Source organism: Sciurus vulgaris (assembly GCF_902686455.1).
Source record: "Sciurus vulgaris genome assembly, chromosome: 17".
Classification (NCBI taxonomy): Eukaryota; Metazoa; Chordata; class Mammalia; order Rodentia; family Sciuridae; genus Sciurus; species Sciurus vulgaris.
The window spans coordinates 44,143,882-44,159,025 of record NC_136478.1 but is presented as its reverse complement, the minus strand read 5'-3'; the positions used below and the strand labels follow the sequence as shown (position 1 = coordinate 44,159,025).

Genomic DNA, 15,144 nt, shown 5'->3' with positions numbered 1-15,144 from the left:
ACCCAGTGCCTGCCCTAAAGGAAAGAAAATGAAAAAGCAACGCATATCTGTTTTCATTTGCCCAGTCTGACCCCAGCATGACACCAGCAGCCACATTTTCTCCATTTTTATTCATTAATTTTGTCAGATGGTTTAGTGGGGCACATGGGGAAAGATGGGCAGGATTTGTCCCCCTACCCCCTGTGCACAGGTCAGGACAGGCAGGGGACTCCTGGAGGGAGAGGGAGAACAGGGTGTCGGCCTAGCCCTCCCTCAGATTTGTGCGAGAGCCCCAGGAGGGAGGATGGTGGGGAGATAGGCATACCCTTCAGCCAGGGTAGAGACACTGATTTCAGATTAGGGACCCATATCAGAAGCAAGTTACAAAGTTAGAAACCTGGGGTAGGGCTCAGGAGCTCAAGTAAATACAAAACAAGGGATTGGGTTGGGCTAAGATTCACTGAGGGTGAAGGGAGGGGAATAAGGTCCTCATCAGCGCTGGCTCAGCAGTAGCTTCGGGTCTGGCCCTCAGAATGGAGAGACCAGCTAGGAGTGGGGTAAGGGGGTGGGGGACCAGCCCCCTCCCCTCTCTGACCCCCATTTCTATACAGAGACCCTCTGTGGTGCTCACCCCCCCTCCCATAGGCTGGTGGGGCTGCCCTGTAGAGCAGGAGAGGCTCTGGAGGGCCCCAGGGGCCAGGTACCCTGTGAGGGGTGCGGGGACCCCAAGGTGCCCGCTGCTTCTGGGGAAGGCGGGGGGCTGGGGGTCCAGGATCTGAACGACTTCGGGGGTGGGCAGGAGGGGAAGAGGAAGAGCAGGAAGAGGCAGGTGAGGGACCCCTGGGCCCTAGGGCTAGGTTGACATAGAGGGGCTCAGGCCGGGTGGGACGTCGGGCAGAATGCTGTGGGGCTGAGTAGCCAAGATGGTCAGGGGGAAAGCAGGAGGTGGGTGGGGGGTAGCTGACCAGGAAGTCGGGGGACCTGTGGAGTGGTGGTGATTGGCCAAGCATGCCATATGAGGCATTGAGCCTATCGGGGGGCATGGAGCGAAAGGGACTCCAGGACTGGGTGGGGCCAGAGTAGGGGGACCCCTCACTTGCCCCAATTTCATAGTATAGGTTCTCTCCCCTGTCGAGAGGTGCAGGAGGGCCCAGGGAGTTCCTCCAGACTGGGGCTGGGGAGCTGGGCTGGAAGGATGGGGGGCCCAGGGGATACAGGCCTGGTTTGGGGACCCCAAGGAATGGTGGCAAGCATTCCCGGGGGGCTGAGGAAAAGAAGCCAGGGGTAGGAACCTGTGAGGGGACAGAACATGAGGACTGGGCTGCCATCTCTGCGGCATCCCTGCACCCCCCACTTGCTCTGAGCTGGGCACTGACCTGTGCTGGGCCTCTGAGTCCCCTCCTTGAGGTCCCCATGGGCCGCTGGTTCCTCACCAGGCTCCCATCACTTTGTTGTCTTGGTAGGTAGGTGGGGGGTCCTGGGACCCAGGCCCCCGAGTGGGCCAGGGAGTGAGGGGGTGGCCCACTCCCTGAGATCCCCACAGGCTCCCCACCTACTTCCAGGGACAGTGAGCGGCGGAAAGGGGAACGGGGAACAGGTGGGGTGCCCCCATGTTCCTGTTGGCTCTGTCGCTCGGCCACCTGCTGAGCCCGCTCAGCCAGGGCCAGAGCCATGAGGCGTGCTGGGTTCTTGGGGGGTGGAGGTGGGGCCCCCCCGGGGCGCAGGAGGGACAGGGGTGGGGGCAGCAATGGTGAATCCATACCAGGACCTACACAGAAAGGAATGGGAAGGAAGTCAGCTATGTCCTGGGACAACCTCAGGGTCTATGAAAGTATGAGATGGACCAAGTGGAACTCACCATGCTGGCCCTGGGTTCCCCGGGGACTAGGCAGTGCTAGCTTGCTGTTGATTTCCTGTTGACAGGTGTCACTCAGCTGGGCTTCTGCTCCACGCAGCAGCAGGGGAATAAGATGGGGGCGCAGGCTTGGGCCAGGGCTGAGCGCTGGTGTTGGGGTGGCTGAGGCAGCTGTTCCCCCGGCCCCCAGCAGTTCTAGGACAGCAGGTGGCACTGATACAGCCAGGGGCTCTGAGATGTCCAGGGCAGCGGGTGAAGCAGGACTGGTGGGCCCACGGGGTGAGAGAGCCTGGGGGGTCACCCTAGGTGGGAAGGCAGAAGCAGAGGCAGGGGGTGCTGGGCTGGCAGGAGGTGCAGGGTCCCCTGGGGTGGGGCTGCTGCAGCGAAATGTAAGGGGATCAAAGTCAAGCCCCCGGAGTCCCTCCAGGCAGCGTGGTGGGCTGAAGTCCAGTTCATCACCATCATCTAGCCAGGCTGAGGTGCGGTGTGAAGGGGACCCAGAGTGTGGTCCCAGGCCAGCTGCTGAGGACTTGGAAGAGGAGGAGGAGGATGAAGAGGAAGAGGAGGAAGAGGAGGAAGATGAGGAGGACAGGCTCTCGCAGGAGCCAGCAGGTGCTGGGCCCACAGGGAAAGCATCGCTGCTGGAGTGGGGTCGCCGTAGCCTGTGCAGCCTCTGGAGGCCTGGAGGGGGCACAGTTAGAAACCAGGGGTCAGAACTTTATGTACTGAGACATCAGAGAGAACAGAGCACAGGTCAATAGGAAGGTGGGGAAATGACACTAAGAGGCACTTCCCTAGAGAGGGCTAAAGAGGCTGTGAATTCAGGAAGAATTGTTCAGGCAAGACCATGAAGAGACCCCAAGCAAGAAAGGAGTCATGCTACCCCATGATCTGTGAGCATGAGACCAACAGGATCTCACACACAGCTGCTGGGCATCCAGATGGGACTGCTTTGGGAAAGCAATTCACCGTTGTCCTGTAAGTTGAATGTGTGCAGACCCTACAGTACAGCACCTCTACTCCTGGAATATGGCAGAGCAATCTACGGCAGGGATTCCTCACCATCTGATTTGGGATGGGCTATCCACCCCCAGAACGCTAGAAAGCAATGGGATGAATCTGGGCTACTCTCAGCAACACAGATAGCAGTTTGTAATGGAGTTGTGAGTGAAAAATTCATTCCATAAATAGCATGATACCTCCTCTCTCCTTTCTTAACATTTCCTATAAATAGTATCAGAAGCAACTAGAACTGAGCAATATGTTCTTTACACATATATTGCATGTGATAAAATCTTTGAAGCAAGGACATGATAAGCATTGAATTTAGAGGATGCCTCTGGTGGTGGGGGAGAGGGAAGGGGCTCCCGGGCAAGGTACTTGGGGCTCTTCTAGCTGTGTCTAGGGAGTTGATGTATATTCATAATATTCAAATTTTTTTCAAAAGGAATGAATAAACTAAAGACTGTTTTAAAGAACAAGTACAGTATGTGGTAAACTTTAGGCAACTCATTGTACCTAAGGTTCAGATGTTTAAAATTTAAATCTTCAGGACCCACCCACCCCTAATCTGAAATACAATGTTTGGAGATAAAACCAGGGCCTCTGTTCCCCCTAGCGTGCTGTTTGGGCATATGTAGGGCCCACCCCCTGCTCACCAGCCCCGCTGGCCTGTGATGACAGAGACTCTTCACTCTTGGCAGATCTCAGCGTGACTGTGTCAGGTCGACTGCCTGCGAGGAGAGGGAGGAGAGGTAGGAGAGGTAGGCGGGCCTGCTGCAGACCATCCCCTCACTGTGCCAACTGCACGGCCACTGACCTGAAGGCTGCGGTGGGGCTCTGGTGCCCCCTAGCCAGGGCAGGGGCTTCTTTCGGGGGATACTGGGGCCCCGGCCTAGAGCAAAGAATGTCTTCCAGCTGCTACCCCCTGGCTTCCGCTGTTTCTCGCCTCTGTCCCTTTTCCTCCTGGGGTTTGGATGAGAAACAAGAGGAATCTGAGGAACCAGTCACCTCCAGGCCTCCTACCCCCTCGCCCAGTATCCCACTCACCTTTCCACAGGTGAGGCTGGAGCTTTGGGAGTTGTGGGTTCAGTGAGTGTTCCCAGCCTACCCTGGGTACGAGCCTGGGCTTCCTCCAGTGTCAGCAGGCGAGTGGAAGGGCCACTACCCGCAAGAGACTTGGGCCTGGGGAGGAGGCAGCGGCCTAGGGAGGTCAGAAAGGGGGAAACTATCAGCTTTGAGGTCACTTAAGGCTACAGGCAAAGCCAAGCGCCACAGCCCAAGCCCCGGCCCCGCAGCGTGCCCACCCGGGCTGGCAAGGCAGGGGGCCAGGGTGGATCAGGCAGGAATGGGGGTTGGGCAGCAGGCAGGTGAGGAGGAGAGGTGAGGCGGAACGAGCTGATGAGAAGGCAGCTCCCAGCAGCCAGCAAGGGCAGCGGCTCTGGTCAGTTACCTCGGGCCAGAGGGCCCTCCGATGAGCTGAATCCTGACTGGGCTGGGGTCCCGGGCAGGGCAGGGAGTCTGGGCAGGGCCCGGGCAGGGTCAAATCTGGGGACCTCCCACTTCCTCCCAGGTGGACCCATGGCCCCAAGTGCCCCCAGGAGCTATAAGGGGTGAAGGAAGAACGGCGTCCTGGCCAAGAAGTGGGGATCCTGAGCGTAGGAGCTGAAATGAGAAGGAGGGGGCAGGGGGCGGGGAGAGGGATGGGCCCGGGCGGGTTCCTCAAGGAGTTGGGAAGGAGGTCCAGCTTCAGTGGGGTAGGGACAGGGCTGGAGCCCACCTGCCCTCCCACTGCTGCCCTGACATTGAGCCGGCAGTAGCCAGGACGTCAGAGGGTAGGGTGGGCATACCTGCAGGGTCAAGGCCAGCAGAGGTGAAGGTATCACTGAACAGGACCTCCACATGAGTCAGCAGGAATTCCACCACCACAGACTGCACCCGAACCTCCCGGAAGGCTGCTGCTCCACCCAGTCCCACTGACTCTAGCTCCATGGACCTGAAGGGAAGAGGAGGAGGCCAGGTGCCTTAAGCCTGGGCTAGCAGGTTCTAGGTGGGTGATGTGGGGTACCAATGGAAGCAGTGACTGTCTATTCAACACCTCAGACTTTCCTGAACTAATCATATGTGGAACTGGGTGCTCAACCTTCCCCCAAACTTTCCCACCTTCCCCATCTTAGTCAATGCAGTTCTAATGACTCGGGCCAAACACCAGGATTGTCCTTGATCCCTCGCTTTTCTTCACACCCACATCCAATCTGTCAGTCAAACCTGTTAGTTCCACCTATAAAATCTATCTGGAATCTAACTCTTCTCCCCTCTACAACCCCCATACTGGCTGCTATGGTTTGGATCACAAATGTCCCCCAAAGGTCCACGTATTAAAGGCTTGGTCTCCAAGGTGGTGCTTATTGGGAGGTGGTGGAACCTTTAAGATGTGGGGCCTAGTGGAAAGTCTTTAGGTCATTGGGGGGGGCCTTTAAGGAGGATTTTAGGACCTTGGTCCCTTCATCACTTTCTTTTTTGTGTCCTGGCCATTAGGTGCCATGATGTGTTGCTTCACATAGGCCCAAGGCAATGGGGCCAAATGATAGTGAACTGAAACCCCCAAAATTGTGAGCCAAAATAAACCTTTTCTCTTTATAAGTTAATTATCTCAGTATTTCATTATAGTAATGGAAACCTGACTAACATACTGGCCCAGACTCTGTTCCCTTCCACATGAACATAATAGCAGCCTCCTCCCAGGCCTCCTGTTCCTGTCCCTCTCCCCATAGTCTATTCCTACCTGTAGCAAGAGGGAGCCTGAGAACAACTGAGTCAGATCAGGGCCTTCCCTGTTCAGAGCACTGTCCTGGCTGCACCTCACTCCAGCTAAAAGCAAAATCCTCACTATGATACGTGAGTCACTCTATCTGGTCTGATTATTTCTCTGACCCCATCTTCACCTCCCCTCAGTTCCTCTCACTCATTCAGCTCCAGCCACACTGGCATCCCTGCTGTTCTTCTCATACATCACGGACCATCCCACCTTCTGTTTGCACTCACTGCTCTTCTGTCTGGCTTGCTCCTTCCCAGAGTCCACATGGGTCCCTCCCATACTCCACACAGGTCTTGACTCCAATACTACCTTTTCAATTAAGTCTTCCCCACCCACCTTATTTAAAATTGTAGACCTCCTTCTTTGTACCCTTGGTCTTTCTTTTCTGCTTAATTTTCCTTGTACTTTTTATGCCCATCATCTGATGCACTACCCATTTCACTTATTTACATGTTTCCCAGAAGAATATGGAACTCCTCCAGGATAAGATTTTGCTTTGTCTTGGTTAGCAGCAAATCTGCCAGGGCTTACCCTGCTGCTGGCCATAAAAAAAAAAAAACACAAAACAAAACTTATAAGCCTTCTCTGCCATTCTGCTAAAAACTTCAAGCTACCATGACTTGGTACACCTCCCTTTCCTGCTTCCTATCTTCCTTCTTGGTATCAGACATTACTCTATTTTTCTTATTGATGATTCATTGTTTATTTCCTCCATGAGAATGTGAGCCCCTGAAGACAAGATCTTGCTCACTACTGTGTTCCAAGTGCTAAGATCAGGGACTAGTACATGAGAGTTATTTGAAAAATATGAAGAGGATCAGGCTGGTAAGCTGCCAGCTTACCGTAGGAGGTTGGGTGCCCAGACAATGGCCAGGTTGCGGGCATGCATGCTGGTGTTGGCACTGTGTCGCGCCATTCGGGCCAAGTGCCTCAGTAGGTACTCCAGAGTCCTGGGAATGGGAGCAGAGGGGGACAGCTGAGCCCCAGCCCACTTGGAATTCTACCACAGCCCTTCCCTGCTGCTTCTGGTTTACCTGTAGTGTGGTGGGGGTAGCTGCTGGATGACATCATGGACTCGCACCAGGCGCTCCTCTTCCCCAGGCACTGACATGGCCTCCTGAGATTGTGAACAGGCATGATGGGGCTGGGCCAGATGCATCCTGGCACCCTCCAACCTTGCTAGTTCCCTTACTCACACTGAACTTCCCATAGAGCTGGTAGGTGAGCAAGGGGTTTGGCAGCTCTCGGAAATAAAGCTTGCAGAGGGAGGAGACGCTGTGGATGTCCTGCAGGAAAGCAGGTCCAGACAGTTCAGGGATCCTCTCACTGTCAAATTCATGCCTGAGATCATTAGATCAGGAAGAGGTTCGGGTCAGATTGGCTCCCCTGGTCACATTCCCCTAGCCCTACCCAAGTTCCCACTGGTGGATATAACTGTCTTCCTTAGGCCCTATGCTGAGCTATCCAGAAGGAGAACTTTACAAAACCTCCCAAAACTCTGTGTGGGCAAGACAAGGGTGCCCCATTTTGCAGAAGAGGACAATGAGGCTCCAGTGTGTGATGCCTCTGCCTATAGCTACTGAAGGCTGGCTCCAGAGTGACCATGCCCTGCCATGAAGCTGTGTCATTCATCTGGCTTGAAGCTGTCACTGGAAAATGCAGATAAGATCCTAGCAACCCCCTCCTCTTAACTCCCATGGGGGCCCACTGCCAGCAGGTGAAGCTCCTATGTAGGACAACCTCATTGCTAGTCTCACTGCTCCTCCAGCCTTTGAGCTCTCACCTCATGGGCTCTGTCTACTCTTTGCTCTGTGTGTGTGTGTGTGTGTGTGTGTGTGTGTTTTCCAGTACTGGGGATTGAACTCAGGGGCACTCTACCACTGAACCCTTAACCCTTTTTTATTTTAAGACAGAATCTCACTAAGTTGCCCAGGCTGGCCTTGAGCTTGCAAACCTCCTGCCTCAGCCTCCCTAGTTGCCTGGATTATAGTCGTGTACCACCAGTTCCATTCCTTCCTACCTCTAGACTGCTATGCATGCTGTCCCTTCTTGGCTCAGAACCTTTCTATGGTTCCCCCTGATTCAGAATAAAAGCCTAAATCCTAACAGTCACAAAAAGGCAGTGCACACACTGCCAATGATTCTCCACTTCATCACTTGCTGCTTTCCCCATTGCACTGGTTGCTCGCTCCACTGACTGCTTTTCCCAAGAGATCTACATGGCCTGTTCCCTCACCGCCACCACAGCTCTTCCTCATGATGTGCCTCTGCCCACGCTCTTAAAACTGCAATCCTCCTTCCTGGTTGATTATGATTCTCCTTACTCCTAATCAATTTTTCTCCAAAGCATCTGTCACCTTCTAGTAAACTATCATTTTCTTGCTCATATTTCCTTCTGGTATGCGAGCCCCATGAGGGCAGAAGTTTCTGATTATCTCATTCACCATTATGTCCCCAGTGTGGAATAGTGCTCAGTATGTGGCAGGTGTCCAGTGAAGGATGATCCCTCTCTTAGGGTGCTAATTCCACTCTCACCTTTCAGGCTTTAGCTGGGCTTTACCTCCTCAAGGAAGCTCCCCCTGCCCCCAGCTTTTACTCACCCCTTCTCTGTGCCCTCCTACATTCCAGTAATTATGAACCTGGCACATAGTACAGGGCTGGACTAGAGAGGAGCTCAGTGAAACTTATGGAAGAAAGGGTTTGGTGAAGGACCCTCACCGCAATCTCTGGATGTTGGAGGACACGCCTGAGAGCCGGTAGATTCCGTCCACCACTCCGTGGGCCTCAATAAACTCAGAGCAGCAGCGTAGTACTTGGGGTACTGGGGAAAGCAACAGAGTCAGGGCTGGCAGGTCACATCCTAGATAGGAGGGGTGGAGTAGGGTGAGATGGAAAAGTGGACCCAATCCTTACCATCCTGGCCTGAGTTGCTGAGGTGTTCTCCAAGGTCACAGCCAAACACTCTCTGCCGCAGGATTCCCCGCTGCCGCAGCCGCTGCCGAGAAGGGCGGGAGCGCATGAAGGTTCGGAGGAGACCAGCTAGCTTCCCACGAGGTCGAGGTACAGCTATAGGGGAAAAGTCAGGCCACCTACAGTCAGTACAGTCATAAGCTTAGTGGGGCAGAGGGAAGAGACCTGACCCCTGGTTTCCTTTACCTGAGGTCAGAGAGGAGATACCCTGGGGAGCTGGGATGCCACACAGGGGACCATCAGCATCTGTGGGGTGGACAACGGGTGGAAAGGATGGATGGTAGGCAGAGGATGCAGGGGGCCTCCCACTCTGTCCGTGGCACTTACCTGCTTTTAGGCCTGGACCCGGCCGCTCTGTGAAGAGTTCCACACACTCACTGGGGAAAAACCCAACCTGAGGAGGGGTCAGAGTCAGTAGCTGGGCCAGCGTACTTGGCATGGCACCCTAGACCCACATGTCCACCAAAAGCCAGGCTCACCTGGAAACCTCGCTTGCCCCGCCACCAGCTCCGATCCTCTGTGGGTGGCATGTCAATCACTGAGACAATGTCTCCCACCTGGGAATGGACAGGTGGGAGGAGGGGGGTCAGAAGGGAAAGGGGAAGTGGGGAGTTCAGCTGGAACTTGCTTGCCGACAGCCTCACCTCAAAGGATAGCTCATCTGGTGCCTGAGCTGTATACCGTTTGACCACATGAGCAGCAGCCACCGCAGGGATATTGAGTGAGGCCTCCTCACTGAGGAGCAGTCGCCGGCCATGATTGTCCAGCTGAGATGGAGGGGAGATGTCGCAAGGAGAGGTCAGATGAAAGGGTTAATAAAGACAGCTGAGTTCCTCCATGCCCAGTGAGGTCACTGCTTGTTCCCTACTTAAAAACCTCGGTCACTTAGAGCTATTGGTCAATCACCTAAATTTCTGTCCCCCTTTAAAATAATGCCCACTTTTCCCCACCCTAGACACGTCTCAGGACTCTTCTGCCCCCAAGGTTGCCTCACCCACTCCAGCACCTTCATCCTCCATAGCAGATACTGTTATGGAATGTTTTTATTATCTAAGAACCCTCTGGTTTAAGCCAGGTGTTCTTGAAGTTACAGCCCAATCCATTTCTAAATGGTGTACCTTTAAATGCTCAGGTCCCCATAGTCCAACACCTGCTAAAACACACTGACACACACAGACACACACTTCTCTCACAGGCAGGCGCCCACACAGACACTAAAATACCAGTGCTTCCCCCACTCTGGCTCCTTTCTTTTCTGTGCCCACACACACTCCCAGGCTGGTTCTTAACACCTCAGACACCCCTTTCTTGCTCCTAATTCCAAGCCCCCCTGCCCAGGCCCACCTCCATCCAGGTGAGCACAGGCCCACAGTTGAGGTTACTGTCCACCAGTCCCGACAGGGTCTCCAGGTACTGCAGTAGCAATGGTACCAGCATCTGGGGGCAGGTTGTAAGGGTAGGCTCCTGTGAGCAGATGCTGAGAGAGCCTCTGCCCTCCCACACTGCCCTAGCTCATCTCTGGGCAGGATGAAAATTCAACATGGTATTGAAATATTATCATATCAATTGGTAAACAACCTGTGCTAAGCTCCAGAGTGCAATTGATATGGCTATGCTAATCCTCCTGTGGAATCTCTGGACCATCCCATCGTCCCAAACTAAAGGAAGCTCCAGAACCCTTTTATATTTCTAAGGCTGTGGTTGGGACTCAGACCATACCAATCTTTAAACATTTATCTACCACCACCCCCCCGCCGCCTTGATGATTTCACACATCTCCTAGTGAGGACACACCAATGGCTGAGGCAGGGAGACAACACATATGTTACCTGGGCTGCCCTGGCACCCTCTGGGGGTGGGGGGAGCTCTGGGAGGCAGGAAAACCTCCGGTCAAATATGCACCTGTGGAGGTGGGCATCCAGTGAACGGAAGTCATCATAACTACGGAGAACTGGCCAAGAACGGCCCTGTGGGAGCAAGAGGGACAGAAGAGAAGAGTAGTCCCATTACGCTGAGCTGAGGACTATGGTATCAGTTCCTTAGGCTACTTGAAAAGCAGGGGTGGCCCTTACCTGACAGGTCACCTGCACCCCAAACACCAGCTCATTCTCTCCAGAGAGGCTGGGGCCTTCACGCTCTGGAGACAGGAGGAGCTGCAGAGGTAAACAAAGGCCCACATAAAGGCCTCACTTTTGTCCCAGTCGTGATCTTTCTAAGCTGGCACTATCTAGGGACGGGTCTGTATCTCCCTCCTGAACCTTCCCAAGGATAGGACCTAGAGATCTTTTGGTCAGAGTATAGGGCTCTGGCACAGAACGGATACTTAAGAAAAAAATCACTGGATGAATAAGTCCAATAACCATTGGATGGACAAATGAGCAGCTCTCCCCATCTGCCCTAGCCCCTGAGACTCCTGCTACTGACTGCTCAGACAGGAGGAACAGCTATATAGGGACAGACTTCCGTGATATAGTTGACACTGGTTCGTGTTTGGGTAAGATCTCACCTTTCTACCTGGATGCAAAAAACCCATACCTGAATGTGGCCAAAGTCAACGTTCTCGTAGTGGAAATGGGCACAGTCAGCCAGCCGGGGGAAAGGACCTCGAGGAGCTGAGAGCCTGGGAGAAGGTGATACATCACCAGTGGCTCCTTCCTTTAGGCTCCCTCCCTCTTCAAGTTTCCCTTCCTCCTAAGCTAAGCCTTTCCCTCCTCACCCCTCACCTCTTCCCAGGCTTCCCCTTCACACTGGGCCCCCCAGCTGGGGGTAGGGGCTGCACTGAGCCTTCCCCTGGGCCATCCAAGCTGTCAGTGCTTCGGGCCTGTAGAGCAGAGAGAAGAATCAGAGGCTCCCAGAGATGGGAGCAAAGAGACAACAGGAGCATTGTTATCTGCCAGCCTAGACCTAGAGGCCTGGGTTGCTCCTTGCTTGGCATGTTTTCCTGAGCATGGGGCAAGATGGTAGGTCAGCAGGAGGTAAGGACTGGGCTGAGGATAGGCTTCTTCATGTGTGGGCTAGAGTGGAGGACTGGAGAAACAGGGGCCAAGGCACGAGTCAACAGGAGAGAGAGAGTGTGTTGGTCTCAGCTCTCCCTGTTTAAGACCCGTCAGTAGCCTCTGCAGGGTACAGTCATCTCCTGCCACTCTCTGGACAATCACAGCTCGTTTTGTCAGTCTTTTGCTTCCAACCTCTCCCCTACTGCCAGATTCTTCAAAAGTGCCAGGATAATTTTCACAAAACACAAATATGGCCCTATCTCTCCACAGATCCTGAACGTACAAAGGCTTTCTGCTGTCTTCAAGATGAAGTTGGAAGTCTCTAGTCTGATATTCAAACTTCCCTCAACTGGTTTCTCTCCAGTTCCATCTCTCCCCATTGTCCCTACTCTCAGAGCTCTTGAACTTCTGAGAGTTCAGCAAAAACACCACTTTCTCATTTCTTTTTATGCTTTTGTGCATGCTATTTCCTTAGCCTGGAACACTTGTCCCCACCCTGTGACTAGGTCCTCTCCTCCTCATCCCTCAGGCCTTAACTCACATGTGTACTCCCCCAGAAAGCCCTTCTTGGTCTTTTAGGCTATGCCAGACATCTCTTCTGGGCTCTCTCCATTCTCTGAGGTCCTCTAATCCCAAACTCCATAATTCTTCCTGAGTTCGTCCCATCATAGCCCTGAGCACTCTGAGATGCCACTGTCTGGTGACAAGCCCATATCCCCCACTGGACTTTGATCTCCCCAGAAACAGGGCCCCAGGCTGAGACACCCCAGCATGCCCAGCACAGAGGTGGGCACAGAGTTGCTACTCTTCACAGGGAGGATTATACTGAATTCCTCTCTGGGTCCCCAATGCCCAATGCCAGAACAATTGCACAGCCTGGGCTAGGTACAATCTGATGAATAAATTAGCCAGCTACCAGATGGGAATTCAGGGATTCCCCAGATTGGGCTCCAGCTTCTCCCTCCTCCATGTCCCTGCAACCCGGAGTTCATCCCTGGGTCTCACCCTCAGGGTCTGTCCCCTGCCAGCCCATGAAGCTCCCCAAGGCAGGATGGGATCTGACTCTCTCTGTGCCTGGAGCATGTCTGTTGAGTGAGGGAATGAGGTACGGATGGATGAATGGATGAATGGTGGGAGAGGGAGCCAGTGGAGGAGGGGAGATGAGCACAAGAAGATGGAGAGGACCCAAGGATCAAGGGGAGGGTAAGGTTCTGGCTTGTTGGGTGGAGTAAGGAGGGGAACGCCTGGAAAGGCTGAGGTAAGGGTTTAGACAGATGCGGGGCGGGGGACTGAGAGGGGCTGGGATGGGGTGAAAATGAGGGAGGAGGAGAAGAAAAGGGTCAGGCTGAGGATGGAGCCGGTGGGGGTGGGGCTCAGGAATGAGAAAGGGGCTGTTGGGAGGAGGAGGGGGCTACACTAGGGAGGGGTGAGGGTGTGGATGAGGATGCCGAGGAAGGCGCTGGAATGGAGGCTGGTTTCCAGGGAGCCTCAGCAGACCCCTGCGGGGGCCACTCGCGTGGTGCGGGTCCTTCCCTGGACCAGTCCCTTCTCGCAAGCCTGGGTCCTCAGCCACTGTCACCCCCATTCAGGGCGCGGAAAGGGACGCGCGGAGGGGGCGGGGTCGAGGTAAGGGCTCGGACCCAGGACCTGGCCTGGGGACTAGAGGGATCGCGACGAAGGGTGAGGGGCGGCGCAGGCCGAGGGTTCGGGCGGGGCCAGGGGCGGGGCGCGCAGGGAGGGGCCGCGCACGGACAGACTGACACGCGGACCGACAGACTGACGGCCGCGTGGGCCCCTCACCACCATAGTCGCGTAGCCTCCGTCAGGCCCCGGCCGCGCTCGACCTCTCGTTCATAGTCCTCGTAGCCGCCGCCGCCGCCATGGCGACACAAAGGGGAGGGCGCGAGCCGCGCGCGGGCGGCTGCAGACCCCGCCCCTAACGGCCGCCGGTGGCTCCAGCGCGCGCCCCACGGGGGCGGGGGATAACGGGGACGCGGCGCCGCTTCTCATTGGCCCCACCCCTGGCCTATCGGCGACGCCACGCCCACCTGGAGCTTTTTCATTGGCTTTGCCTTTGGTACCACCCCCGGCTCTCTCTTCAGTTCCACCCCCAAAGTTTGACAGCGCCACGCCCATTACTGCTTTTTATTGGCTGTCATCCTCCTCCTGAGACACACCCCCAGGTTCTTTATGCTTGGCTTTCGACATTTCTAACACTATTAGACTGTCCTCTTAGTTTACTCTCAGTGACCACTATACTGACATTTTTTAATTGGATTCTCCCACGGCCTCACGGTTTTGCTCCAGTCCTCGAGCAGCTTTTCAAAGCTTCTCCCACCTTGTCAGTCTAGACCCTATCTCCACCCACAGAATCAGAAGGGCGCTCCTCCCACTTTCGTTTTTATTGCCTAGCACACCCTGCGTGGGATATAATCTTAGGTCCTCTACGACTTGCCTTCGCCGTACCCACTGGATATTTTCATCATCTCTTCTTCTACCTCCATCCTCGACTCCTTTGTCCTGGGTAAAGGTTTAGCCCGAAATGCCAGAACGTGGTCTTGCTTCCCATAAAACCACTCTCCATCATTCCTACAACAGACTGAGCCCTGCCCAGAAGACACTTTGTAACAATGCTCTTTCCAAGAGGACGCTGTCATCGTTGGCCATACCCTCAAAAGTCTTCATTTCAGACAGCATACATTGATTCATTCATTCACTCATTCCATCAAAAACTGACCAATTTTGTGGATACATCAATCATCAAAACCGGGGAAAATATAATCTACCCACGTTGAAGTTCAAAGCTAATTGGAAAAGACAATGAACAAAGTAAATATTTTAAAAACATCCTGGCATAGTGGTGCACACCTGTAATCCCAACCACTGGAGAGACTGAGACAGGAGGATTACAAGTTCAAAGTCAGGCTAGGCAATCGAATGAGACTGTCTAAAAACGGAGCAGGATGACCTGGGGATGTAGATCAGTGCTGGTCCAGGTTCAATCTCCAGTGACACACACAAAGAACCATGAAGTATCGTGTGAGAAGTGTGACTATGTTGAGGCAGCCATACTTGGAGGAAGTCCAAACCAATGGAGAGAGGACATATGGACAATATAGTTGATAGTCCCAACTGAGTTTAGCTTTTAAGGTTTCTGAACCCTGTAAGTGGTGCCAGACTGTAAATGAATAAGTTCCAGAGGATTCCATCCTATAGCCTCAAGTCACCTTTGAGTCTTCCCAGAAACCATGGAGCAGAAATAAAGTGTTCCCAGTTGTGTCCTCTCCAAATTTCCTGACTCACAAAATACACAAGCATAATAAAATGATTGTTTTATGCACCTAGTTTTGGTGGTAGTTTTTTAACCATCAATAGTAATTATGGTGGCCCCTTGTGAATTTGATAATTCCTACCTGGTTCAGCTTATTTTCTTTGCCTTCTTGCTTAACTAGATCAGGTTCTGCTACTATAAACATCTCTTATTTCTCCTTCTGTCTATAAACAGTTATTTCCTTCTTGTTGATTTC

At 53.9% G+C, this 15,144-nt stretch overlaps 1 protein-coding gene across 4 annotated transcripts; it reads right to left on the bottom strand.

Annotated features, from left to right (window-relative positions):
• Positions 1–105: 105 nt before the first annotated feature.
• ARHGAP33 (Rho GTPase activating protein 33) lies at positions 106–13,561 on the bottom strand. Of its 4 annotated transcripts, XM_079117001.1 has the most exons (22): positions 13,418–13,514; positions 12,623–12,702; positions 11,345–11,442; positions 11,157–11,241; positions 10,694–10,774; positions 10,451–10,588; positions 9,966–10,058; positions 9,266–9,388; positions 9,101–9,178; positions 8,949–9,015; positions 8,808–8,867; positions 8,565–8,717; positions 8,370–8,472; positions 6,848–6,992; positions 6,686–6,768; positions 6,494–6,601; positions 4,684–4,829; positions 3,884–4,037; positions 3,654–3,799; positions 3,493–3,567; positions 1,838–2,515; positions 106–1,747 (listed from the first exon to the last, which is right to left on the bottom strand). In XM_079117001.1, the coding sequence occupies exons 2-22, from the start codon at positions 12,698–12,700 to the stop codon at positions 483–485; spliced, it is 3,957 nt and encodes a 1,318-aa protein (XP_078973127.1). In that variant the 5' UTR covers positions 12,701–12,702; positions 13,418–13,514; the 3' UTR covers positions 106–482. The 4 variants fall into 4 exon arrangements, with proteins under 4 accessions (XP_078973127.1, XP_078973130.1, XP_078973128.1 ...); XM_079117004.1 differs by lacking the exon at positions 12,623–12,702 and having other exon boundaries at positions 13,418–13,561; XM_079117002.1 differs by lacking the exon at positions 13,418–13,514 and having other exon boundaries at positions 12,623–12,845.
• Positions 13,562–15,144: the final 1,583 nt, after the last annotated feature.

Coding starts and splice junctions, on each gene's coding strand:
- ARHGAP33 (XM_079117001.1), bottom strand. CDS start 12,700: ATGCTCCAGGCACAGAGAGAGTCAGATCCCATCCTGCCTTGGGGAGCT. Junction 9,179..9,265: donor CAGATGAGCTATCCTTTGAG/GTGAGGCTGTCG, acceptor GTCCATTCCCAG/GTGGGAGACATTGTCTCAGT. Junction 6,769..6,847: donor AGCTCTATGGGAAGTTCAGT/GTGAGTAAGGGA, acceptor TCACAATCTCAG/GAGGCCATGTCAGTGCCTGG.